At 38.8% G+C, this 27890-nt stretch overlaps 1 protein-coding gene across 1 annotated transcript in view; it reads left to right on the forward strand.

Annotated features, from left to right (window-relative positions):
• Positions 1–27036, forward strand: part of LOC306771719 (calcium-activated potassium channel subunit alpha-1a-like) — a gene marked incomplete at its 5' end in the record, with an annotated part of 98415 nt that extends 71379 nt beyond the window's left edge. The window contains 22 exons of the mRNA XM_079261005.1: positions 125–230; positions 348–430; positions 1419–1488; positions 1670–1825; positions 2040–2149; positions 2529–2597; positions 3044–3130; positions 4147–4223; positions 6037–6210; positions 8409–8441; positions 11524–11617; positions 16423–16546; positions 16873–17097; positions 17368–17560; positions 18442–18555; positions 18792–18884; positions 19862–19992; positions 20648–20842; positions 22302–22420; positions 22537–22758; positions 25949–25977; positions 26861–27036. Coding sequence (XP_079117131.1) covers positions 125–230; positions 348–430; positions 1419–1488; positions 1670–1825; positions 2040–2149; positions 2529–2597; positions 3044–3130; positions 4147–4223; positions 6037–6210; positions 8409–8441; positions 11524–11617; positions 16423–16546; positions 16873–17097; positions 17368–17560; positions 18442–18555; positions 18792–18884; positions 19862–19992; positions 20648–20842; positions 22302–22420; positions 22537–22758; positions 25949–25977; positions 26861–27012 — 2656 coding nt within the window. The 3' untranslated portion in view covers positions 27013–27036. The remainder of the gene's footprint in view (positions 1–124; positions 231–347; positions 431–1418; positions 1489–1669; positions 1826–2039; positions 2150–2528; positions 2598–3043; positions 3131–4146; positions 4224–6036; positions 6211–8408; positions 8442–11523; positions 11618–16422; positions 16547–16872; positions 17098–17367; positions 17561–18441; positions 18556–18791; positions 18885–19861; positions 19993–20647; positions 20843–22301; positions 22421–22536; positions 22759–25948; positions 25978–26860) is intronic.
• Between the last annotated feature and the right edge of the window lie 854 nt (positions 27037–27890).

The following is a 27890-nucleotide window of genomic DNA, read 5'->3' on the forward strand; positions in this document are numbered from 1 at the left end:
AAGTACTTGTGCCCCTGAGATTAAAAGCAAAACAAACAAAACAAGAACCAACAGATTTTATTAGAAAATCAACTGTAGAGGATTAGAAATATGTCTGCTTGGATTTTCTCTTTTTTCCTGTCAGTATTTCCCCTAATCTTGAGCTGGAAGCCTTGTTCAAGCGCCACTTTACCCAAGTAGAGTTTTACCAAGGATCTGTCCTCAACCCACATGACCTGGCCAGAGTCAAGGTAATGAATAAAACCTGTCCCAGTATGACTTTGAGAGAAACTTCAATACTGTAGCTTGCTGTTGGATTATGATGAGATAATTGTGTTTTTTGCGATTTTTTTTCCCTTTTTTTGTAGATTGAATCAGCTGACGCCTGCCTGATTTTAGCCAACAAATACTGTGCTGATCCTGATGCGGAGGATGCATCGAACATCATGAGGTCTGTTGACCAAAGCTGCTTCCTTTATTTGTCTTTCAAATGGAAACTACCATTTAGTTGATGATTAACCATAATCATGGTTTTTACATGCTGCATAAATTCCACAAAACGTCCAGTAAACTTGGGGTTTGAATGTGTATCTGTTAGAATAATTCACTTAAAGATGAAAAAAAAAACAAAAACACTTTTTAAGTCTTAAGTTTAAAAATAGTAAGCACTAAACTTATTTAAATCTCTAGTATTATCATGTAAGCCATTTTTATTTATAGTGCTGTTAAAATGAATATGTTTTTAACATGTAAACAGTCATGGCTGTTTTATTTATTTATTAGTCATTTGACAGGTGGTTTCAAATGTACCTTATATTTGTATGCACAATATATTGGGAAAATTTGAAAACAAATGCTCATGTTTGATGCGGGTTCCTACTTTTGTTCCTGCCTGGACTTCATACTTTGGACTTTGGAAAGGACCTTGTTTTTTCCCCTCTGGAAAACTATGAAGAACCAAAAGAAACAATACGATCTTGTAAAAAACACAGTTTAACTTTGTGGAAAGAATAAACAACCAGGATGTAATGTAGATGGTTAACTGGTAAAGGGACTGTACTTATTAAGTGCTTTCCAGTCATTTTGACCACTCAAAGCGCATTAACACTACATGTCACATTCACCCGTTCACACACACACACACTCATACACCATTTTATATAGTAAGTGTTTTGCACTATCACACACATTCATACCCTGATAGGTACATCAGGGGGCAATGTGGGGTTCAGCACACTTCAGCATGTAAACAGGCGAAGCCTAGAACTGAACTGGATCTGGAGTTGGCAGACAACCACTCTTCCTCCTGAGCTACAACCGCCCCGCAAATGTATTTGCAACCTGTAGGGCTGATAATAGTTTGTAAAGAGCACTTAACAAAGCTTTTGCCATTGCCGCAAAATTGTCATTGCCATTGTGTCCTCTTTATTCTGGATCAGGGTAATATCTATCAAGAACTACCATCCAAAGATCAGAATTATCACTCAGATGTTGCAGTACCACAATAAGGTTGGTATTTATCTTCTGGTGTCTCATTAGTTAAGATGTTTATTTTATAATTGCTTAATTTATTATTAATCTTGTATTAAAAGCGATAATCATTTCAAACTAATGTACAGATAAATCTTGTTTCTTGTATTTACTTCTTGTAAGTAAGTAAATAAATTAAACATTTTCTTCTCCCCTTAAGGCACACCTTTTGAACATCCCAAGCTGGAACTGGAAGGAGGGAGATGATGCCATTTGCCTTGCAGAGCTGAAGCTCGGGTTCATCGCTCAGAGCTGCCTGGCTCAGGGCCTCTCCACCATGCTGGCCAACCTTTTCTCCATGAGATCTTTCATCAAGGTAACCTCAGCTACGATTCATCCATCTGGGCTCAGTGGATTAAGTTCAAACCAGTTCAGTTGGCCATAAAGTCTGGAGATAATAATGATTATCCCGAATCAGGTTTGTATGCATCTGGCGACTGGACGGGGATAAACATGACATGATGGTAAACATGTTTTTTTTTATAAAAAAAAAACAAACAAAACAATTTAAGCTTACTTCTTTGATGCAGATTGAGGAAGACACGTGGCAGAAGTATTACCTTGAAGGAGTAGCCAATGAGATGTACACAGAGTACCTTTCCAGTGCCTTTGTGGGTTTATCCTTCCCAGTAATTTGCGAGTAAGTGCATTAAAACATTTGCATTCTTTCCTGCTTGTAACAGTTCATTTCATTCTTGGTTTAAATTAATTAACCCATAATGTTGCTTAAAGCACACTTAGCATTTATTTATTAAATGTTTTATGTAAAAATCTTATTTGTCTGTAAATATGTTTTTTTTTTTTATTTCTTAAATCAAAAGTAAACTTTTGGTCCTTATAAGTTCGAAGAAATGGCACCTTTCAATAATGTGGTAACTAATGTGATATTACCTTGGTGGGGGTTTTTTTGTGGTTGTGTGTTGAGGAACTTTAATTAGTTATTTATTTATGCCATAAAGTGTAGCACAAAAATGATAACATTTTCATTAAACTTTGAGTCTTCTTTTTCTGCTTTCCAGACTCTGCTATGTGAAGCTGAAGTTACTGCTGATAGCTATAGAGTACAAGTCTGATCAACGAGAAAGCAGGTAAGTCGAGGTCGAAGCCTTTTAAAGTGAATGAATTAACACACAGGTGTGTTAGCAGTCAGCATTTGCTCTTAAGCTGAAGCTATTTTTCCTCAGCTTCACTGTGAAATGCAAACAACTGCTGAACAAAACGTGACATTTAGTCAGTATTATCATATACATCACAGAATTTTTGACACATTATTACGCTAAGTAGAATATGGTTCCTCAAGGCACAGCAGAAGCTTTGTTTTAGTGGCTTCTCTAATGAATAATATGCATGGGCATGTTTTAAAGTTTCACCCTGAATCTGCATTCATCAGCTTAATTCAATAAACAGAAACCATCCTGCCAAATAACCTCCAACAACTAGCCTGGGCAGCACGTCAATTTGTGCAAAAAACTTTGTGATTGGTGTGACATGACTTTCTTTTGTGACATGTTTGGTCTGTTAACCGTCCCTCCAGCACCCTGATCAACCCTGGAAACCATGTGAAAATGCAGGAAGGAACTTTGGGATTCTTCATTGCCAGTGATGCCAAAGAAGTAAAGAGGTAATGACAGAGGCCTGAGATTACAATGTGTCAGTAAGTTAAGTTAGTTGTTGTTCGCTCTGCGTGTCCCGTTATGTCAGCTGAGCTACAGCATTGTGCAAAAAGTTTTGAACCTCCCACCATTTCTTTATATTTTCCCTCCAAGGACCCTGACAGCTTTGTTTTTTTTTTAAAGACGATTTGAGCATCTAAGTTCTAAGAGGGTCTTTGACGGTTTGTCTTTGGAAACTGGCTGCATATTACCTCAATCACACTGATGTATGAAACATTTAAGAATATCAAAATGAGAACTAAGTCAAAGCATGAAATCAGCGTTATGTATACGCAACAGAGACTCAGCAAGTGCCAGTGTCTCCCATTTAAATCAGAAATGTTATTATCATGGTGTGGCATCACACAGTAACTAAAGATGGAAGTGGAAATCGGGCTTGTGCACATCTGCATAATTTCATAACGACTAAGGCTGTAAAAAGAGAACATAGATCCATTTTATAAATCTAACAAAACAAATGTGAACAAACAATTTTAATCATGAAACAGCATGCTTTTATGCATCTGTCCCCAGATCTCAGCTACGACATACCAGTTTATCATCCAGACTCCTTTATCACAAAACCATGCTGGTTTAATACGTACAGACTGTGGTTTGGCATAATAAGTGAGCCCGTCCCTGTAGGATTCAGTGGTACCATATGCTGCTCTGAAATCTATATATGTCCTTTAGCACTGTGGTTACACCCATGCTTTGTGCAGTAATGTAAGACCATCACAGCAACAAGCCAGGTACAATGATGTCCTTCCCAACCAAAGTTAGCATAATCAGCATATTCTGAGTTTTCTTTTAACAAAATGATTAAGCGATTTTTTTAAATCTTTGACATAAAGGAAGCTGTCACACATTACTTTGTGTCTGTGCTCAACTTGGCAGCAGAACCTGATGACCTGCTTCCCACACGTTTCACGCTCAGCAGTGCAAGAAAGTCCTTTTACATGTGCTTCTTGTTTTTCCTCCACAGAGCTTTGTTTTACTGTAAGGCCTGTCATGATGACATAACTGATCCCAAAAGGATAAAAAAATGTGGATGCAAGAAATGTAAGTAATTCCACACAAGCACACCGAGTTTGTTTCTTTAATATTCCTGCTCAGTTTGCAAACTCAGTTAGCGTTAGCATAGCAGTGTGATGGTATATTTACACACTGTAGCCATGTGTCCAAACCGGTTTGCTCCAGCAATAACTGGTCATTCCATGAAAACTTGTGCATAAAAAACAAAAAAGTCACTAGATTTCCTTCTACAGCCAAAAGAGACCGGTGCACAATATGTTTCTTGAATACCATAAAACTCCCACCTTCTTTTAAGTGTCAGTTCACCTGGATGACAGACTAAAGCCTCCAGCTTCTTCTCATGTGGATGGTTTGGGCTTCACTCACTGACAACCTTTAAAAAATTCTGCTTTTGTGAATTTGGATGAACTAATATAACTAACCTTTATATTCAAACCCTGACTTGATAATACTTTTGGATTTTATCTAATATGAAAACACACAGAAGTGAGAAATCAGTCTCCTCTGACTGCCTGCAAATTCACTCTTAATGTTTGCTTTGTTTGTTGGTTGTGTGAATGTCTGTTCTGTTCTTTTTCATCCAACAGCTGTGTTCATTGTTGACAACTTTGTGGTGTTAACAGACATTCAGGGAGACTGTTAACGCCACAGGTACCTGGATGGCTCGCGTGTTTGTAGACTTAAAAGACATCATGTTGCTGCTCTGTTGTTCTTCCACTTAGATTCAGTTTGTTTTGTTGTAAACCCATTACAACTAACACCTAACCTTCACATGTGATGTATTCTCTTCCTGCTGCTTGGGAACTTGGCACTGTTTCCTTAAAATATAAAAAATCACTTACTAGTGACATATTGTGAGTAATGTGGATGAGTTTCCCCTCCGAAAACACAGCCTGCTACCTGTTCTCCTGATTGATGCGACCTGTGTGAATGCATTGTAGATGTTGCATGTACAACGGTCGGTGCTGCCTGGATCCCTCGTTGTTATCTGCACGTTGCTGTTAAACTGAACATCAAAACATTCAAAAGAAATCTGACATAAATCAAATGTGGAAATACAATGCATACAGTAGTTTTATTTTTACTTCTATATTTCCTTAGCTAATTATTTGGAAAAAAACAAACAAACAAACAAAAAATATTAATGCAGTATCCATAAAGTATGAGTCAGTAACTCTCCAGCTTACCACCAGGTGTCCCCACTGGCTTGTGAAAAAAACAACATTAATGCAAAAAGAGCTAGGAATCCACTGGCATGACAAAATGAGGAAGATTTCTCATTTTACAGTGTTCATAAAGAGAATAAATCTTTTTGCATATATATATACTAAAATGATGCAATTCACAGACATGACTGCATAGCTTCTCCAAGCAGTTTATTACATGTTGCTTTAGTCATGTCAAAGAAATATACTGTCCCATTTGTCTTTCCTGGATGCACAAATAGAATCAAGCTGTTTTTTTGTTGATGTATTTGTTTTGTTTTTTTGCTGGATAAAGTTTTGTCACCTTGTCTAAAGTGAGAGAAATGGTTAGAAATATTAAATTTAATGGTAACTTAAAAAAAAAAAAATTCCCATTACATAGAGTGAAATCATGTCATGTTTATTTTAGGAAGTTATGAGAAATGCTGTTGCTTCTGCTCGTGACAGAAGCATCTTAGGGTTGACCACCTCCCCTAAACAGAAAGACCTCTGCACACCAATTATCAGAGTTTCTCTTCTTCATCTCAGCAGCAGCTTTCCTCTGTGCCTTGTCTACCTTTGTCCACTGTTCCTCCAGATTGACCCTCCGCATTAACCTGCTCTTCCTCTCCTGTTGTCTGAACCCATGACTGTAGCCAAGACGCCTGCCTACAAGAAAATGAGACTGGCATGTTGTTTTGATAGCGGCCGCTCAGAGCAGGACTGCTCATGCATGCCGGTTAATGTGCGTTGTAACTTGGACTCCCCTCAACGGGACATCCCACTCTCTGCTGTCTCTGTTAATGATTGCTCAGCCACTTTACGTGCCTGTAAGTTGTCGCCATGACGTGTGTGCTCTTCAGTGTTTGTAACATGGCCTGTGCTAACTGTGCGGCATGTCTTCGGCTTGTGTGCTGTCTGGTTCTAGTGGCTGTGTCATCACTGTCATGGATATAGATGTTGCTTTAGCCTTATGATTTTCAGCTGGTGGTCCCTGCTCTGTCGCTACTTTTGGAGGTGACTTCTAGCTGGTGTGGCGCATGCTGGTTTACTGTTTTGTTGGTGTTTTTGTGTAGAGAATGTGGATTCACTTTTACCTGTGGTTTAAATCAGATCAACAGATTACTAATGCTGAGTTGTTGCAGTGGTAAAATTAATGATCATATCAGTGAGCTCGCTCACATATAAGCAAGAGACGAACAGAAAGACGAACATTTAGCATCAAAATGCATACTTTAGACTCTAATTTGGAGGCAGTATTGGAGAATTTGTATGTATATCCTCATTATTAAAAAAAAAATGTCACTGAAGAGCATAACTTAAGATGTCTTTCAAAAAAGCATGACCCAAATAACACCCATGTAATCCCAATATGTTACAGTAGCCTGCAGATATGGAAGGACAGGATAGGATTTGAGACGTTTTTATATATAGATGACACTGAGAATATAATAAAATGATTTTGAGAATACCTTAGGGTATTGTAGTGCTTACTGAGCTTAATGAAGTGGTTTTAGCCAATTAATCTGAAAAGCTTGAATTGGCAGAGGGGGTGAAATCTGTAACACTTTTGGAAGAAAAAGCCCCATCTGCTGCAGAAAGTTTGAGGCATTGTTTATCTTCGCAACCTTGATTGAAATGAACAGGAAGAAGAATATAATTGTGCAATAGGGAATATTTTTTTTTACAGGGAATAAGCAAAAACAACCGCAATTCTGGTTTGTGTTAGACTGGATAGGAATGAGTTTAACTGAATTGTGTTGCACGGGAAATTTTGAATTTAAGTGTGATTTCTCTTTAAAGCCAGAGGCTTTTGTATGATGTATTGCAGCAGGCATGAAGAACGTGTCTGAGGTTGCAGAGCGTTGATACAATTTGCTGGAAAACATTGCAGTCTGTCATACAGTTTTAGCGAATGTCTCTGGATCAAACACTATTCTGTGTATAGTTGAGCGTCTCTGGGCGTTTCCACCCCTCAACATGTCTTCCAGGGTTGTGTGCTATGAGCTTCGCCTGGCTAGCTAAGCTTGAGCATAGCTCCAGAGTTGCTGTCGACACGGTGTAGGAGACACATGGAGCGAGGCCTTATACGGTCTGACATGGAAATTATGTTTGCATTTTCATTTTTGGAGTGCTACCGGTTGTCATGAAACTCAGCCTGACAGTTCCTAACCATCAGGCAGGCGAGTGCCCCCGCCCCTCTGCTTTCCTCTCGTTGTGGGACAGATGCTAGCCTGTTAGTCCTGTGACTCTGCTCGCGCCCTCCGATTGCAGGCGACAGATGCCAGGACCAGCAAGGTCCCTGTTTGAACATTGCTGTCACTGTCCTGCCTTAAGCTCAATGGATGACCTTTATTATGAGCAAAGGGTTGAAATAAGTCACTAATGAGCAAGTGTAGGATCCACGAATCCAAAAAGTGATTCACAGAAAGTTCCATGCAGGTTTTCTCAGGCAGGGGGTTTATAAAGGAAGGCAAATTGTGAGACAGACATGCACACATGCAAAATAAAATAAACAGTGTAGGCAAAAGCATGTTGTTTGTCTTGTTCTATGAACCATGCATTGATTTCCATGTTTAAATCAATTTGGATATCTAGATAATTTAAAGTAGCTTTAAAATTGTAGCTATTTCAAAGCATTTCATTAAGTAATATTGTAATGACCTGCCTCACGTTGAAATATAGTAAATCAATGCTGTTAAATTAGTTATTAATCTTAAACAGTCTTAGTATTGATTTAGTTTAAAAAAAAAAAAAAAGTAATATCTTTCTTATAGAAATCAGTTCACCTCAGGTGTAACTGAGAATGAATCAGTGTGTAAAATAATGACCCCATTGCTGAAAACCACATAACACTGACCTGTGTTTCATTTCTCATTGGTTTGTTCATGTTGTCTTCAAGGCGCACCTCTACTTTTTTCAGTGCCTTAAAAGAGAAACCCCTCTGCCTCCAGTTGTCATTTATAATTTGTTTTCATTACGAGCTGTTTCTTCTTGTAACCTCTCATCCATCTCTTCATTTTCTCAGCTAAAAATAGCTATAATGGATATATCAAATCAAGTAAGTTTTCATTTCCATGTTCTCTCCTTAGTCACATGTCTAACACTTCCACTCGCATTTCTCAGCTATCACCACTTGAGTCTTCTCTAACCTGCTGTATTTTCACTGTTCAGTCTGTCATCATCCATCACTGCATTTTACAAGCAAACGTTAGCAAAATGCGTCTTTGTGTTTGGTATCAGTTACAGCTCGGCAGCAGATGGTGCTGCTGCTTCACACAGTGTAGACATGTGAAATCCTTGCACAGTTAAACATGTAGCAGAAACATTTAAGAAACAACTTTTGATGTCAAATAATGTATGTAAAGTGGACTTGAGGCACCAGATCTGAAAAAAAAACAAGGTAAAAAAAAAAAAAGCTGATCTAAAGCTTTGTCAGTGGCTCAGACATTAGGCGAGTGGCGTCCACTTTAACAGGATCACTGATAGGCAGCAGATCTGCCACATTGCGTTGTCTGGGAGAAGTGCTGCGCATGTTTGACATGGGGCAGATGAAAATACAAGGTCTGAAACAGGAAGGATAATCTGCAAGACAGCTGACTGTTGAAATAATCATCTCCCTTCTCCAGTTTTGGCTCCCAGACATTATTTAACTAAAGAAGCGTGCCTTTTCTGTTTGTTTTATCTTCACCAGTTTTACCTCTTTGGTAAACACAAGCGGATAGTGAATTCCTTCCTCCCCATCAGAAGTTAGCTGCATACAGCGACTTGTGGTTGTTAATCCACATTGCCACCTCCATGTTCTTGTGGCACAACAATTGCTGAAACACCTGAAAGCATGTTTATTAATTCATGTTTATTATAAATATCAAAGCAAATGTCATATCGAACACATCATTGTTGGCTATATGAAGTGGTTCAGGGGCGTTAAATAAGAATGAGATTTTCTTTAATTATTCAGCCTTCAGCATTCTTGTGCCAGAAGGAATTATCCCACAAATGCAGTGATTGTCCTTTAAATATGATAATAGTCACAAGATGTTTTATTCACACAAACTGCAGGTCTTATTGAAGTCAGTTTCAATCAAATCTTACCTTGTTGGAAGAATTAAGAAGTTAGTTCATTCAAATCATGAAACTACCACATAGCAGTATTATTTTCTCTTCTGGATTATTTTTAGAATACACAAACGAGTTGAAATAACATATTTCCACAAATGATGACTTTGTCTCACAAGATCATTTACAGAATATATCTTCACTGTTTCAGGCTGAAAAGAGGAATGTGAGACGACCATCTTTGAACTTCTGCACCTTATTCCAAAGTTATAAGGATTGTTAAACACCTACAAAGTTCAGTTAAAAACTGCTGTGTTTTGTGATTTGGATGAGCTGACACACACACACAAAAAAAAGCAAGTTGTCTTTCATTCTACAGCTGCTGATTTTGACTCCTCTTCATTTAGCAGTAAACAACAGCCCCCTAATCCAGTCGTCATCTTATCAGTACAAGTCAGCTAAACTGAACCACAGCTCAGCCAGCGAGGTCTGTAGGGGACCCCGCAGCGGAGCTGCTGTGTCAGTCCCTTTGGTAAACAACCGCAAGGGGAGCCTGCTTCCCCCCACCCAGCCCTCGGCTCTGAGACTGAGCCTCATTGGCTCTGGAGACCTGGCCCGGGTCAACCGGCTACCGGGAATGGCAGAAGAAACCAGCCGGCTCCTGAGGGCACGTAGCCTGCCGGTGAAATACAGATACCACTCCGGTCACTCCAATAACGCCACACTTTGTAGGAGGCAGTGTAAGGCCCAACCAACCCCCCCCCCACCTCCTAATCTTGGTGTGTTTGGCAGCTTGTACTCAACAACAGTACAACCAGAGCATGTGCTTGCCAGCCTGGAGTGGTTGCACGTGCAACATTCTTTACTAATGACCCAGTATGTGCAGCTGTCAGCTGTGAAACATTAAATATTGAACAGGCCTAGCGAGATGTGAAGGGCCCGTGTGTTGGATCATCCCCCTGCACTGGAGGCTCCTTGTACTTCAACATTTTCCATTATTGTGTCAGTCTCAGACATGCTATCAGTGCTGAGGACTATGTGTTCATCTGCGGAGGAGCATGCTCTTTGAGACCTTTTTTATTTAAATGAAAGCGCTAGCTTTGTTGAAAAAAAAAAAGAAGCAAAGACCTGTTCACAGCTTGAAGAATCAGTAAAAAGATACTCAAGTGTATTTTTCATTACCTGTGACAACCTCTTCCAGTACAATGATGTGTACCAGGACCATCAAGTGAAACGCTTTTCTTGCTGCTTGTGTTTATTTTACTGCTGATTGCCATGGAGTCGAATTCTTTTCTTCAGCTGTGATATTAGCTTGTGAAAATATTTGTATGATTACTTTACCCATGGCTAAAGCCTATCCTTCACTCCATATGAAGAGCTCAGCGCAGTTTGGTGACGTGGTAAAGACTGTGTCCGAAGGGCATCTCAACTGTGCATAAATCAGTCTGGCATGAGGACCAACCTAATTATTTTGAGCCAATGGCGCCACTACCAAGAAGTGAGACACTGGGACTCTAGATGGGATGGCTCAAAATCAGCTTTATTTTGCAATTCTGTATCATTGTTATTTGCATATTATTACAACAAATAAGTGATATAGTGATTAATTAACAAAACAGCTATGCTTTTCAATATATGAGTTAAAATATACTAATAAGGGATTTAAAGAATAAAATCATATTAGCCCTTAATATTTTAATGGTGCTAAATTATATCAATGATATAGAAGGTAATATAGATTAAACTGCTTTGTGGATTGGTGTGTGATGAATAAAACCTTACAGATTAGACTCTAGCCATCAGCATGTTGGTTGATGATGACAGCATCGCATGTTTGAATCTCCCTACACATCTATACAAATCATTGCTAATGTTTCCCATCTGCATTATCCAAATATTGGACTGTTGTCAGCACACTCAAGTATCTTGTCCACTCGCACAAACTCATTCCACTATGTTTGTGAATGCATACTTTCCCTTTGAATTCACTTTCAGCTGTGCACTATCATCTTTTTACTGCCATTGATGTAATTTTGGCTAGTTTTCCGGTAATTCCAACCTCACAGCGCTACGTCTTGTTGCAGTTGAAGAAGATCAACAGTCAGCACTGTCGCCCAAAAAGAAGCAACGTAATGGTGGAATGAGAAACTCTCCAAACTCCTCACCCAAAATAATGAGGTAGGACACCGCTATGTTGAGTAGAACATCATAAAAAAACATTTTCTGTGCTCCAGTTTTCATGGAAAACATGTCAGACTTGCAGAGGTGCTTTATGCCACGAGGCTCATGTGACACCCAGAGACTACAGCTCTTAAACAAGCCTGGCACTAATGACAGCACCAGCCAGTGAGAGAGGCTCTAAAGGATAGATAGCCCAAGGCTATTCATCTATTGTCGGATCCCTCTGAGGTCTTTTCTGCACATAAGGCCACAGATGATATGTATCATCACAATGAAAGGCGAATTCAAATGCTACCTTGCTTTTATCTTGTCTCATGAAATTAAATCAGCGCTTATTGATCTTGACTGGAGATAACACTGTTATTCAACAAAAGCCCATTACAGGAATGATAACAGTAATAGTCATTGTCATTAAGTGCCATGTTATAGAGAAGCCTTGCAACAGGAACGACCTGCAGCTTGATGTATACAAAGTGGAACTTTACAGATGTGAAATAATTAAAAGTGACAGATGACTTTGTTTCCATCACTAATATGGATGTTATTTGTTTGACATTTGGAAGTCAAACCCCCACGTCTGTGATGTTTAATACTATAAGATACCGTTCAGATCGGCAATATAAAGTTGTTAAAAAAGTGACTTTGTTGTATTATAAATAAAAGTGCTGATATTTATCAGGAGGCATCTCCTTTGATCTGTGGCCTCTGTTTTTTCAGGTGGGTGTTTTGCTCTTGTTTGATTTGCTTCAAAGTGGTGCTCAAGTTGAATCGCTGCAGGTGATTTCCAGACTCTTGGGTAACAAAACCAGGCTTTTCCACAGCTATAGCCATCAGCTAAATATCAACCCACCAAAGCGATCCATCTACTTGCTAGGCTAATACGGTGCAATACAGGTAGATGCGATATTCCATTCAGTGCCTGCTGCCTACACGCTAGAGAGAGATTCGCTGTGGTTGCCTAAGGGATACTTCATTGCAACAAGCATAGAAAAAAAAACATCTGGGTGTATACTATATCAAATGTGTTTTTATAGGACCTGCGGCCTCAAGGCCTTTGTAAATAAGTAATGACCAACAGATTGGCTGTGGGTTTTGAAGAGCAAGTCTTTGTCAGTTTGCATGATTGGAGGGTTTTCAAAGACCTTTCCAGCGGCTAGTGCTTGTGTAAGCTTTAGTAAACCAGAGCTGTGATGCTGAAATAGAAGATCTACATAATGTGCATGTCTGCTTTCCACTTTATGTCTTTCTCAGAAAATGTTAGTTCCTCTAGAAGACACCTGGCCTCATGTTCCGCAGACATGATTTGTCAAGTCTTGTCATAAGTGTAATAATACACTGAAGCCGAGAATTATGCTGCTGATCAGTTTGACGCTAAAACGTTTACAGATATGACACTCACCAAGACTTGTTCAATGTGTCACAAAGTAAACCACAAAAGTAGAACGTGATTGTATGTTTCCAAGAGACAGCTCCATTTGTAGTTCCAGCAAACTATAACGAGGGCTGTCTGGAGCTTAGCAATGACGACCTCACTGAAATTAACACCATTTCCACAGGCTCCTTGATGGGTCATAAGACACATCTAACTGTGGGATGTCAAAACGCGTTTGGTCACATCGAAGCGCCTTGACATACACGTCATGTCTACTACAGCATTGCTGAGGCAATTGTCGTTGTAGGATAGTGACAGGCCATCATGGCTGACAGTGAGCGATAGCTATCCTGGCAGAGCTCTGCCTCACCAGTCATCTCCACAAGGACAAACTGAAGTGACAGCAGCTCCACTGAGTGAGTGGTGAAACATTTGACTTTTGATGAAATATTTAGCCAAGGTGTAAAACCCCTAAATGATCTCACTCTTATTAGAACTTAAGCAGAAGCTGATGATACAGAAGAACACAGTTGGAGCGATGGAGGATGATTCAGAGTTTAAACTGTTCATTTGCCAAACAAACAATTTCTTTGGCTGATATGCACTTTTGCTGTCAATTTGTCAATTTTTTGGGAAACGTGTTAAAAAGAAAACGACTTCACGAGTTTGAATTCCAGGAAATAATAGAATTTGAGCTGCACATAATGTCACGTAATATTTTCTATATAATAACTAGCCCTAAAATAATAAAAAAATTTAATACTTCATTATTTAAACTGTGTACACGCACAAAAGCAGAAACACTTTTAACACTTGTGTGTTAAAAAACAAACAAACAAACAAAAACACGTGTGACCAGCTGGTCAGGGTTTGTAATGATAAGTTAAGACATGCAAATGTTAATTTCGTTGTTTCCTGGCAATGGCATTCCTGAAGTCAAGACCTCTTTGTTTTATCATCGCTATTAGAAAGAATTTTTAGTTTTTAGAAATAAGGCAATCATTGTTTTTAAGAAAACAATCCTTGTCATCAAGTATGGCCATAACTAAGTGTCAATCTCTTTTCTGAAAAAAAAAAAAAAAAAAAGGATTATGTCTATCTATATTCTCTTCCTAAAGTTGCATTGAGAGGATGGTCCAGCAACCTCAGAGCAGCCATCTTTTGCATGACTACGATTAAGAGTTGCATATGTTTACAGCACTCACAACTATTCCATTCCATTCAATTCAATTATGCTTTATTTATATAGCGCCACTTCACAACAATGTTATCACAGGGCAATTTCAATCCCCCATCCTGAGCATGCACGAGGCGACAGTGGGAAGGAAAGAACTCCCTTTTAACAGGAAGAAAACCGCTGGCAGACTGGTTTGGGTGGAGACAACAGGAAAGACAGAACATGTACAACTGCACTTATTCAGGAAGACCTGCAGAAAAAAAGAGAAATAAGTTAGAGACGGCAACATTGTCATATATTTATACATTAATACATTAGAGAAATGGAGTAAGGTACTTCTCAGTGCATCAGGTGACGTCCCCATTGCTACATAAGCAATGGATGGCTAGACTACCCATCACTATAAGAGCAAAGAGCATAACCTGGATAGTTGGGTCCCGTACATGCAGACTCCAACTCAGGAGATGCTCATATCCTAACTATAAGAATTATGAAAAATGAAGGTTTTCAGCTTGATCTTAAAGATGTGGAGGGAGAAGGATATTCTAAAATCAAAAGAAAAAATCTGATATTTTTCAGTTAAATTCTGCTTTATTTTTTCTTTCTATTGTCCTACGACTAATGATATTAATCTGATCTGTATACATATGGTCAACAGAACAGAAGTGTGAATGTTCTCACTACGCATTCTTTCTAAAATACCAGATTTTGTGGGAATAGAGGCTGCTGTATTTTTTTTTCCTGTTTTGAATATGTGCATAGCTTTTTCTTACCAATAGTTGCTTTATGTGTGCAAAAGTCTGAATTAGTCAGGCCTCACTTTACCCAGCTAGTTCAAGAGAACAAAGCACTTTTCTACAACTTTTCTACTTAAAAATTTCCAGGGAGAACTTATTTAATAACATGAACTATTAGTATATAAAAATTAAACTTTGAAAAGTCAATAAATAATGAAACTTTTAGGACACATGCACTATTGATAGCAATGCAAAAAAAGGTTATTGCACAAGTATTATAACTAAAACTAAAAATGTTCACTTTTTAAAGATAAGTCACATTCTCTGCCATGCAGAACTTAATTCAAACACATCCGAGTCTTGTCAAATGAAAGCCAGATCAGAATCTGAAAGGTGGAAAGTGGCAGAAAAGACATTTCCTTATCAAGATACGTCTGTTCATGAAAGGACATCCAGGTCTTGCCTCAGGGTATATGAGCCTAAAGGCGAGTTTTTCCAGCTTCAGTCTCTTGCAGCCCGAGGGATGGTAGATTCAGCTGACACTTTCATGCATACTTAACATGTTACTTAAGGTGGCATTCTTTCAGTGTACTGTCATGGATTAAAGAGACGCTCCTCTTACGGAAGTATTTTAAAGGCTTTAGACTGAGACAGAAGGTAGCTGTCTAGGTTTTCAGAGGATAACATCTTTAACCGTGATCTGAATCTGACAAAGTCACTTTAGTGTAACAGGAATTGAGTTGGGCAGGACACTGATCTCGTGCACTGGTTGGCAAATTGTGTTTTAATGATAAACCTTTTCAGTATTTTCGTCCAAACTGGAAGGGAAAGCTTGTTCAGCCATATACCTTACAATCAGCCAGTTACGGTTGCATTGATTCAAAATATCATTTAAGTCTGACCTTAACAAGACTGGTCCAACCGCAAATAGTCTTGTTGCAAGACCTCTTCAGTGGTCAGGATGGATGGGTTGAAGCTTACCACAACACTGAACGAAATTAGTTTATATAGTGCCGATGGTCTGTTTAAACATTAATACTCTTCACTTTGGAAAGCAAATACGATTGGGCAAATTGCTGAAATATTTAAAGTCTGGCCTGTTAAAGCTTTTACCACTCAGCACACAACATCAAAAGCTGTATGCAGTAAGGGGGCGTAATTGCATCTCCTTGCTCCTGCCAGTCAAGGCAGTGTGTTGCTGCCATCTCTTTCCGCCTGGTTGCCGCTGCTGATGTCACTCTGCTTGATGACATGGCAGTTTTGTTGACATTTCTGCAGATGGCCCCTGACAGCTATGAGCGAAGAGAGGTGGGGGTAAAAAGGAAGAAACTCTTTTTTCTTTTTTTTCCTTATAAATACAGGTGACTTATTAGTAAGTTTGAGACGTATAGCGGTCTATTTGTGATTTTTTTTGAGAAAAATTATAAGTAAAAAAAGTTAAACACATCTTATCCATAGCTACAGCTTGTCGGTGATATCCTGTCATTTGTTCCCTCTGGTCTTTTTGTTTAACCAGACACGACCCGCTCCTTATCCCAGGCAACGAGCAGATTGAGAGCATGGACGAGAATGTAAAGAAATACGACTCCACAGGGATGTTTCACTGGTGCCCGTCCAAAGACATCGAGAAGGTCATCCTGGTGGGTCCTGCTACCTCACTCAGCACACATCATTTGTCCTTGACACTTTTCTCCCCAGTGACAGATGTGTCATGTGACAAAGCACCATCAGAGGTTGACAGGGCACTTAAACACTCTGTAATGAGGTGTTTGACATGCCATTTGCAACATTTCGTGTACTAATACATATGCCATTTTTCAAATTACTTTCAAACTTTATTGCCATCATTAACTGCATGATGTATTCCACAGGGTGAGCAGGCTGTGTGAAACAAGGAGAACAAGTGCTAACAATTCCTCATTTTAGCCAAATTATGGAGACGTTTTTCTTTTTCTTTCCTTTATAGACCCGAAGTGAGGCAGCCATGACGGTTCTGAGCGGCCATGTGGTTGTGTGCATATTTGGAGACGTAAAGTCAGCATTGATCGGTCTACGAAACTTTGTAATGCCCCTGAGAGCAAGCAATTTTCACTACCACGAGCTGAAGCACATTGTGTTTGTCGGTTCACTTGAGTATCTGAAGCGGGAGTGGGAAACTCTCCATAATTTCCCAAAAGTCTCCATTCTGCCAGTAAGTAGGGCAAAATCTGCCACTTCTAATGTTTAAATTGTCTGATTTACAGTAAAAATCCTGTGAATTTGTCGAGACTTAGTTCTCCAATATGGCTTTGACTTTTTTTTTTTTTTTTTTAATCAATATCTAATCAAAACTTGCTTTTTCTTTGACCAAAAAAAAAAAGAAGTCTTTGTTAAACCAACTACTGCGACCACCACATACAGATCTTTTCATCTCTCATATCACAAAGGTGACATAAATTCTCCCCTTCACTCCTTCTCAAAGGGCACTCCGTTGAGCAGGGCAGATCTGAGGGCTGTCAACATCAACCTCTGCGACATGTGTGTCATTCTGTCAGCCAATCAGAACAATATTGACGATGCATCACTACAGGACAAAGAATGCATCTTGGCGTCACTCAACATCAAATCCATGCAGTTTGACGACAGCATCGGGGTCTTGCAGGCCAATTCTCAAGGTAAGGAGCGCCCTATCATAGTTCACTGCACCGCCTGGGAGGGACAAGGCTTTGGCACAGAGAATATTCCTCACTGTGCTGCCTAGCTGACCTGTTGTTGCTGTGCTTGACAGTAAACTCAACTGACTATTCCCCAGGTTACTGTAACAGCTGGTTTCCTCACAAACCTCACGTGAGCGGCATTGGTGCACAAATCTTGCCTGGCATTCACACTTTTATTTGTGTTTTTCACTATCTTGGACAACTTTGGAAATAATGATGTCTTTAACTTATTAATATTGCATGTTACAATTTTCTATATGGCACTCAGTTATCATCAGACGGGCCTCGATAATGGTCATTGTGTAGCATTAAAAGAAGTGCTTTTAGAAACCTTTTGACCTGAAGAAAAAAAAACCCTGCCTATTTCATTATTCCTCTAATACATGAATGACCTCACATTCGCCTTAGTCAGCAGTAAATGATGGATGTCAAAACATGGCCTATGTATAATACATACAGCATCACTGATTTAATGTGCTTACATGTCAGTATGAGGAAATCAAAGAATGTCAAGTCAAAATGAATTCAATCTTGCGTCACTTATTTTCTCTTTCATGGTTCTGAGTTGTACATGATTTGTGTGTGTGCGCGTGTAGAAGGTTTTTGTCTACATGCAGACACAGTCAAAGGGAAACATAATGAGCCACATGTCATCTATTAGATATTGACTGTTGTTATTTTCATGTGAATACAGTAATGTTGCACTTAGTTATCCGTGGATGAGAATGGATAAAATAATCCCGATGTATTATTTCTGCTGATGTGATTGCTTCTGTCATCTGATGAAGTACTAAATATTGCATTAACAAGTGCTCCTTATGAAATGTGTGTCCATTAAGGCTTCACACCACCAGGGATGGATAGATCTTCTCCCGAGAACAGCCCAGTCCATGGATTAGTAAGGCAGACCTCAGTGACAACTGGAGCAAATATTCCCATCATAACAGAGCTGGGTATGATCACTGCTTCTTATTCATGTCAGACGGTTGGTAACGCTAGCTAAACTGCAGCACGTTTGTAGTTTTTTTTTTTTTTTTCCAACTAAATGTAAGCCGAAATGAAAACGTAATTTCTACAATTAGATGCTTGTAGATGCTTTGTTAGCAGTACTAAGAGTGTAGTTCTTTAAATGCGTGTCTGTCCCTTGTTGGCATGTAACAGTAACTGTTTTTCCTCAACACTTGTCTAGCACCGTTAGCAAAGCAGGGCAAAAAACTGCCTGTGATTTCATTCAGTCAGGATAAAAGCAGTGGGACCAACATACAAATGATAACTGAGCTGGGTAAGAAGTGCCTCTGTCCTGTACTGCAGTGTTGTTACTGCTGCTGCCTCCATATCAGCTTTCTTTTGATTTCTCTTGCTGCACAAGAGGCTCGGTCCATTCCCATGGCATCACTTTGAGCACATTTTACCCTTGGTTCTGGTTGAAATTGCCTGTCTTGTTTTGGTCCCTTATCTCAAAGCAAAATTTCTCCCTTTTATTTTTCTAAGAATTACAGGGCCTTTGATCCCTCAGAAGTCCTTGTGGCTGTTTTCATAGCATCTTCTGTCGGATCACATTCTCTGGCCCGTGCCCTTCTTTCATCTCGGCCCTGTCGATATGACTGGCATGTCTTTCTGTCCTCACAGAAGGAGCCGTTCTTCAGCTAAATTTTACATCATTACTTTCCTCCAGCTACTGCATGTGTTTCTGTGCTCAAAGACATCTTTTAAAGAAGGTTCTGGGGCAATGAGATACTTTTATTTGATCTGACAAGCAAGTACAAGTAATTGGAAGTTCTGTCTTGGATTTCCAAGACAAACAACAGCATATTGGTTTTACTGATGCTGACCTTATGAGGGCTTTGAATTGAGGCCTGGAACTTTGACAACGTGCATGTCATGCAATATGGTGTCATGAGTGTGCATGAATGGCCTGGATATGGAATGTGGCAGAGGCAAGTTGGCAACATAGCTGAACACAAATAACAGAAATAGAGCCATTTCAGCGGAATAAAAAGACAAACTTTGTCCAAATTTGTAGCAATTGAATAAAAAACATGTCAAACAATAAACATATTCCTAATACAGTCCATATCTGCAGCTACTGCCTGTTGTGCACAACCACTGTGTGTCCCTCCTTTTCACACAAATCAAGTATTTGCCTGATCCATGCTTTTTCAAATCCGAAGCAGTTCCATCAGATCTGGTTTAGTGAGCAGAAAACAAACAAGCAGAATTGAAATAATTCATGACCTGCGTATTTGCTCCCCCCCATAGTAAATGACTCCAATGTTCAGTTTCTGGACCAAGATGATGACGACGACCCCGACACAGAGTTATACCTCACCCAGCCTTTTGCCTGTGGGACAGCCTTCGCAGTCAGCGTGCTGGACTCCCTAATGAGTGCAGTAAGTCAGAAACGATTAAGCTAACGGACCAAACTGTCAATATAATTTGGTTATCATTAAGTCGGTGATCTGAAAATGCAGAGACGTCTTATGTTTTGATATCAGCTTGGGAATAAAATTACCTCCACCGCAGCGAAGAAAGTAGTCCAGTTCAAACAATAAATGACAAGGCTGGAACTTGTATTAGCTATGATGGCTTCATCTGCTTGTCTTTCAGTTTGATTGAGGTTAGAACAAAGCTGCCTTCAAGTATGCTCCAGTGTAGACAAAGGTAATGCTACCTAATGGACAGCCCTCATCCATCATCTAAGTCAATAGTGCTGTCAGCAGCCAAGGGAGATGTCACTGTGGTGTACAAGCAGAGGGATGACAAGAGACTGCAGTGTAAAGTAAAGGGCAGACATTTCCCCTTGCTAAACTAATAACTAGAAAGCCAGCAACTGTGCAGTGTTGAAACTGATTACTTTTCTTTTTAATATGTATGTTTATTTTGAAACGTTGGCAGAATAAATTGCAATGATCAACTTGCATTAACTGGATTCTCCACTGTGATGCAGCAGGATTAGATGGTGCCACTCAACCCAGCGGGCACTCTGAGAAGATTTGTTTGTGCCTCTGCTTTAATATTCACCCCCTTCTCACTTCATACCTTCAGACATACTTCAATGATAATATCCTCACCTTGATCCGGACACTGGTAACAGGCGGGGCCACACCAGAGCTGGAGGGGCTGCTGGCAGAGGAGAATGCATTACGAGGAGGCTACAGCACTCCGCAGACCTTGGCGAACAGGGACAGGTGTCGCGTGGCACAGCTGGCCTTGTACGACGGGCCCTTTGCTGACCTCGGGGTAAGTGAGTGGCCTTGTCACCCAGGGGTTGAGGTCATCTCTGTCTTCTTGCATTAAAGAAGCTGCCTTCATTGGAAACACTCAGGCTAACAGAGTTAGCTGGGGTATATATCTTAGGAAACAGGTAATCATCCAAACAGATTTTCAGTAAAAATAGTTGGTACTGAAGTTGATCCTTCACGCGAAAAGGCTTGTAATTAAGGTCCAGTTTTTGTAGTAAGTTGTACAGCAACATTTTTGTGCACCTCTTCAAGGATTAGGTTGCTGATAGGCTAACTGTTATTACAATCTAGTTAAAACACTAGCAGAGCAGAAACATGCGAGAGAAGTTCCTTCTGTGATGATCTCCCCATAATGTTTATTCTTATTTTGTCACTATTCAATGTAATAAAAAGTTGAAAATGATAGGTTTAAAGGCTAAAAAGGATTATTCTACCTAGATTGCCTGCTAAATGTAGCTCTTTAGGCCAGATGGAAAATAATAAATTTTTTATTAAGGACATCAAAGTTAAGATATTAATCAAATCAAATTCACTTTATTTATCCGTTAGGAACTTTGTTTGCAGAGGAGACGGTGCTACAGACACAATAATAAACAATAAAACATATGTATACATAACACATCCATTCATACCGTACATCATAAAAACTTGAAATTCAATTAAAAAAAAAAAACAGTTTCCAGATTAGTTGTTTAGCAGGCAAACAGAGGTTGGGACAAAACTAGAGGATGCCCTCTTGGTCCTCAATGAAAGGGAACTGTACCTGCATCCTGAAGGTAGGATGCAGTAAGGTTAAGGGCTAATGCAAAGAGATTAATTAATGTTAATGTATTAATACTGTATTTAAGGCAGTAATGCATTAACTGCAAGGCAATTGCTAATGCCACATTAAAAAAAAATCTGAATCTGGCCTTATCCTGGTAAGAGAAGCTTCTTTTGGGCATATAAGTGCTCCGTTAACAGCCATGAAGCAAATCCACTAGAAACCACTTTATCCTCCATATTTATGAAAAGGGAGTCGAAAACCCAATGTATGTTTTTCTGGGGGTTATAGTTCAAAAGCCCGGGAGCTACAGTTTTTGGACATAGACTGCTAAATTCTGATTTTATTTGGTCAAAAAAAAGTTATAAATTAAGATGCAAATGTAGTTTATAATATTACTTCACAACATATTTTAGCAAAGGTAAATTTAAAGGTAAATTTAAGCTACGTAGCTAAATTTTAGCTGGGCTAACATCCAGATTAGTAGGATTTGAATTTTTTTCAGCTTTTTGGATCAAATTTAGGTTTTTTTTTACATTTAACCTGCAAGTGAAGTTAAATACTTAAATTTTTATTTTAACACTTTTATTACAGTTTTAAAAATTGTTACATGTTACAAGCTTAGGTTGTGTTTAAATGTGCCATTTAAATAAAGATTGATTTGACTTAATGACTTTTAACTCCTGTCTTGCAGGATGGTGGCTGTTACGGTGACCTCTTTTGTAAAGCCCTAAAAACTTATAATATGTTGTGTTTTGGCATCTATCGGTTACGAGACGCACATCTAAACACACAAAGTCAGTGTACCAAACGGTGAGTATAAGTTCTGGCCTTAAGATGCTTAAAACTGGAGCTGACAGTATCTATCTACATCATACTTTTTCATGACATTAAGAGCTGGCCTCACATCTGATCTGTGTTTTGTCTAGGTATGTTATCACCAATCCACCATATGCATTTGAGCTGGTGCCCTCAGACCTAATATTCTGCCTGATGCAGTTTGACCACAATGCCGGTCAGTCTCGAACCAGCCTCTCCCACTCCTCACATTCGTCCCATTCGTCAAGCAAAAAGAGTTCCTCCGTCCATTCTATCCCAACTAGCAACCGCACCAACCGCATCAAAAGCAGGGACTTACGAGACAAACAAAAGTATGTGCCCCTCTAAAGCTCTCTGACTGTCCATGTCTGTGAACAGTGCCTGCCAGCAGTGTTGTCCTGTGTGTCCTTTTGTCAGGATCCAAACAGACTTTAACACGTCTGGTTGTCGATGTATGTATGTTTGTCTGAATGTGTACGTTCGTGTCACTTGTATGTCTTAGTTTGAATTTAACAAACCAAACCAGCACTTGGTGTTTTTTTTCCCCCTCGAACAGGACTGGTCCATTGCACAGGTCAGAATAAGAAACCACCAGAGTTTCTGTCTCTTCTCCATGCACTGAACCTTTTCTTTGAATTTCTTTTCATCTATAAGCTGTTGCTGTTTTTTTTTTTTTTTTTTTAACCCATTCATGTATGTTTTGTACCCAACAATGACAACCTTTTCACCATGGTTGGGACTAATTCTGTTGCATTTGAGCAATGAGGAATGTTTAGTTATAGTTTTATTAATTATATTTTAAACATTTATTTCAAATGTGTATACCTGTTCACATTATTTATCACCATTATTATTTTTAACTGTTACTGTCACGTCAGTGCCCTTATCTACACCTGCCACACCTAGGAAAGCTCTCCAGGTTGAGACAATCCAGTTTTCATTTAAATGTGAAGAAAGGGTCTTGAATGTGAGATTTTATATTATATATTGTCCTGTATACATTATGCAGGTCAAAGTGTGGCAGTGCCTACAGTGAAGGGATGCATATTTTAGACCTTTAGCTTTACAGCATTTTCCTCTGTTAAAAGTTTCTTCCTCCAGAGTCTCTTCATCTTTTTGGCATTCCAAGTTTTGCTCTGCTAAAACTTGCATTTGTTTTACTTTTATTTCAACCTGAACCTTCTTGTACTTGAACTGCACTTTTTAAAATACATGTCTTAAAAGGTTATATATTATAATGTTTTGTCAATGAAATATTGCACATCTTGTCCTCTTAATGCCTTTTTATTTCCATTAAAGTGGTATACATTTGATAAATGTCACTTGCCACCATGAAGTATTAATTATGTCAAAATACTTTGAAAGTAGAAGCTGTTACCCTTATAAATAAAGTTACACCCAGATTATCATAACATTGTCTTGCCATGTGAATGTCGCATTTCGCTCTTCTTCATTTGTTTAGTGCCCCTTTCCTGAAGATGTTTTACTTAATGATAGTTACCATTGCCATTACCAGCAGGCATATTAACAGATATTACAATGGTAACAAAGCCCGACTAACGTTTTTACACATAGTACAGCCCTCAGTCAATAATCGGCTCTGCTTGGCTGCACATATATGTTATGCCCAAAAATGAGAATCATATCTCATTCATGGAAGTATAAAGCGAAGAACATATCGACCTGGCTAGTGTGTCCATCACAGCAGTGATAAGTCTTCAGTTTCTTTGGCCTTTCATGGTAAATTCTGTAGATTCCACCAGTTTCAACCAACCAAGTCTGGAAAAAAAAAGATTGCTTACCTTATTGACTTATTTAATATATGGATGCTCATTGGCAGTACAGCTGGCATCCATCATTTTGGAAAATACTAGAAGGAAGATGGGGGTTACAACAAGCCTTTCAGATGCACAATGGATGCAGTAAACTTTCTATATAGGAAGTAACAGAATACACTCCTGGTTCAGCATCACTTTGTAGGAAAAGTCCACCACTCCACTGATATATGTTTTCATGACATGACAGTGTTGCCATAGACATGAAACTGTATAATTTCAAGGAAACTCCACCACATGAATACTCAGATGGAGCTTCGTAAGTATTAGCAGATGCTCTGCTGACTATCACCCTGGACATCTGCTTTACAGCAACATGACAAATTTGAATGACAATAAAATGAATTTACATATAATTTGGTTCCGTCCACATTATCTAAAATAGCTTGACTGAGCACTGAAGTCTGCTCAGTAATAATCTGTTTCCTGTATCAGTAAAATCCCAACATGTTATGCTCCCAACACATCCTGAAAATGCTGTAAATTTTGAGGATGGACACAAAGTTTATAAAGAAATGCAGCACTCCATATTTACAGTTGGTTGGCAGAACTGCTTCAGGTTAAACAGCTTTTAGTAAAATCTAATACTTAATATTTTATATAGACATTATCGAGCTAATAATCAGTCTTGAGTGTGTGACCCAAGAAGTACTGAATCAGGCTTGGATGATCCATGTTGGGGTCACCGAGTACATTTTACCTCTTAATCTCTGTTATGTCCGCTGGCATAGTAGCATTCGGTGTAAAACGGTTAGCACATGACTAATTGGAATAGCAATAATGGGATATTTTAGAGATGGTAGTTTTCAAAAACTTTTATAATAAAACAAACACAACTTATTTTTATCACACGACAACATCCATTTCTACCTTTCTTTGTTTAAAGGTAAAGTGCATACTTCAAGTGTGTAATTTGGATACAAAGACAGTGAAAGTGCTTGGCTGAAACTGATTTTAAAAGACTTTAAAGTAGCAAATAGGCTGTTCACTGACACTGCATGCGCAGGCCTTTTTCTAGGAAAAAAATAGTGCAGTTATGGCAGCTGTCAGCTGTTGAACATTGTGTGTCTCTTATTCAAGTCATTTGAAGGATTTTACATAATTGGCAGAGGTATGCAATCTGTTAGTATGCTCTAGTACTTACACTACCAGTCAAAAGTTTGGACACACTTTCGCTTGGATTTAATAGGAAAGTGTGTCCAAACTTTTGACTGGTAGGATATGTTCGATTAAAAAAAAAAGCTTTCTATGGTCAGCGTTTTCTTTACAATGAGAAACCTTTTTATTCATTAATCTTTCACGTTTTAAGAATAACAAATAATGAACCAGCAGTCGGAGTTAGTTTAACTACATGACATAACATTTGTTTTATTAGCTGCATGATCCTGTTGGGTTTTAAATTCCATCGAAGACACATAACTGTTCCAGCTGCTTTAGCAACAAGCATGGAAACAGTACTGCTGCATGAAACGCCCCGTAGCTGCTAAATACATAATAACACCACTTTATGATCTCATTATGATCCATTTTTGTTGCGTTTTAATTAAAAACCCATTTAACCTACTCTACATTCATATGAATATCTGTTTTCTTTTGCTTCTGATCATCATGCTGTGCAGTTCTCTGTTATTAATAGTCACATTTGCCATTTAGCTTACATATAGTGTACTACTTTCTTTCCCCAAAGTGCAACAAGGATGAATAGAGTGGGCCAAGGTACGGAAGTGAATGATTATGCATGATGTTAAGCAATGCACTGAACACGGTCATGTCACTGCCGACATTTTGCCCTCTGAATGACAACCAAGTAGTTTTGACTGCATCATAGCCGCATGGATATAACCTGAGTAGCACATCTCACTGTAGGTGTGACTGTAGAATGTGTGATTGCAACTGGATGGTTTGATGCCACTTCACTTTGTCATGCAACACTTAATGCCTTTTTATTGGCAATGTATACCTGCTGACAATGTGTGAATGCTCTGTAGCACTTCAGCCTTTCCTCTGACACATGTTGATGAAACTGCATGACCATGAACATTGCCAAGTGTATGGTTTCACCATTGATACACAATGCCAAACTTCTTTCTTTTGTTAAAAAAGAAAGTTGCATCAAGCCAAATGCCTGAAGTTTATAAAAGTAAATAATATACTTTTATTTATTTTTTTATCAATGAAATATGCAGTTGTAAGTACTTTATTAACTTCTAATATGTCACAGATAAGTATGAGAACCAGTCTGGTTTAATTGATGACCTGCATGTCTGCTGAATCAGTAAAACAGCATGTTTCATCAGCAGTATGATTTATGTGAAAACATATTTTTGAAACATGAAGTTTTACTCACATAAAAATCTACTGTATCTAAGACTAAAATCCTGCATTGGAGCATAAATATTCATTAGAAACGTTCTCTCCACCTTAAATCTAATCTCTTTTTACTATCATTATTATTATTTTTATTTAAATGTGATGTAGAGATGCTTTGAGTGCAAATAAACACAAACACAATGAAATGGTAACTGACCTCCATGTAGCATTAACAGTCTTATGTCCCCTTCCTTTCTTTTTCTCTGTATGATTTTTGGCTCTTTCTCAGAAAAGACATGGTTTACAGATGAGCCAGAGAATACCCACCTGAGGACCATACAGATCAAGCCTGTGAATACTCTCGCCATCAACCAAGTCAGTCAGAATAAATCCACAAGCAGCTTGATTCCACCCATCAGAGAAGCCGAGGATGAGTGCTGAGCTCCAGACTCATGCCGACACCTGGATGCCTGGGACTCCCGCAGGAATTATCGTGTAGGTGTCAACGTGAAACTTGGGACGTCACATCTGAAAACATAAACACTGCTATCTTCCTTCACCTCTCAGCTGATTTAGAACCATAAGGACGATTGTTGCCAGATATTGGCACCATTCACACACACACACTATTAGTTTGCACAGCTTCTCTTTAGGAGTGACTGGACTCCATTTCTTTTTTTTTTTTGTTACACTTTTTGGGGAATGAGGGTCACTTAACAATGACTGATACTATTAAAGAGGTGATTATTATCATTATTGGAATCGGAGTTGATAATTGGAAAAGTTGCCTTTTTAGCTGTCAATGAACAACGACAACCACTGCAATTAATTCACCATGAGTTGCAGTTATTCTGTACAGTGTGTTAAAAATGTGTTTTACATCCAGCTGCAGCCCCAATCACAATGGCAATGCTGGTGACTCAGTGATTTCTTTGCCATTTGGAGCTAATTCACAACATTTGTGACAGTTATGATGGCCAGTGTCCATTTGTAAATGGCATTTGGCTCCAGCCTTATCTCTATCCATTTATATTTGTCTTATCTTTGCCTTTTCAAGTTTATAAATGTTTTCACATTGCTCATTTATTCTTTTTTTTTTTTATGTTCAAAACCCCAGAAATATCTCCAAAGGTTACATTGTTTGAAGGGTTGCTTTCTTCTTTTTCATCAATAGCCAAATATGATAGAGCTGTTTTGTTGCCAATCTCTCACATCATATGTAAACAAGACACAGCCAGCTACTCTGACAGAGTATGGCTCTATATTTTAGTTCTGTAGGCGAGATGAATTCTAAAGCCACATATCGCATGAAGTGGGCA

This window comes from Telmatherina bonti (assembly GCF_933228915.1).
Source record: "Telmatherina bonti genome assembly, chromosome: 21".
Taxonomy (NCBI): domain Eukaryota; kingdom Metazoa; phylum Chordata; class Actinopteri; order Atheriniformes; family Telmatherinidae; genus Telmatherina; species Telmatherina bonti.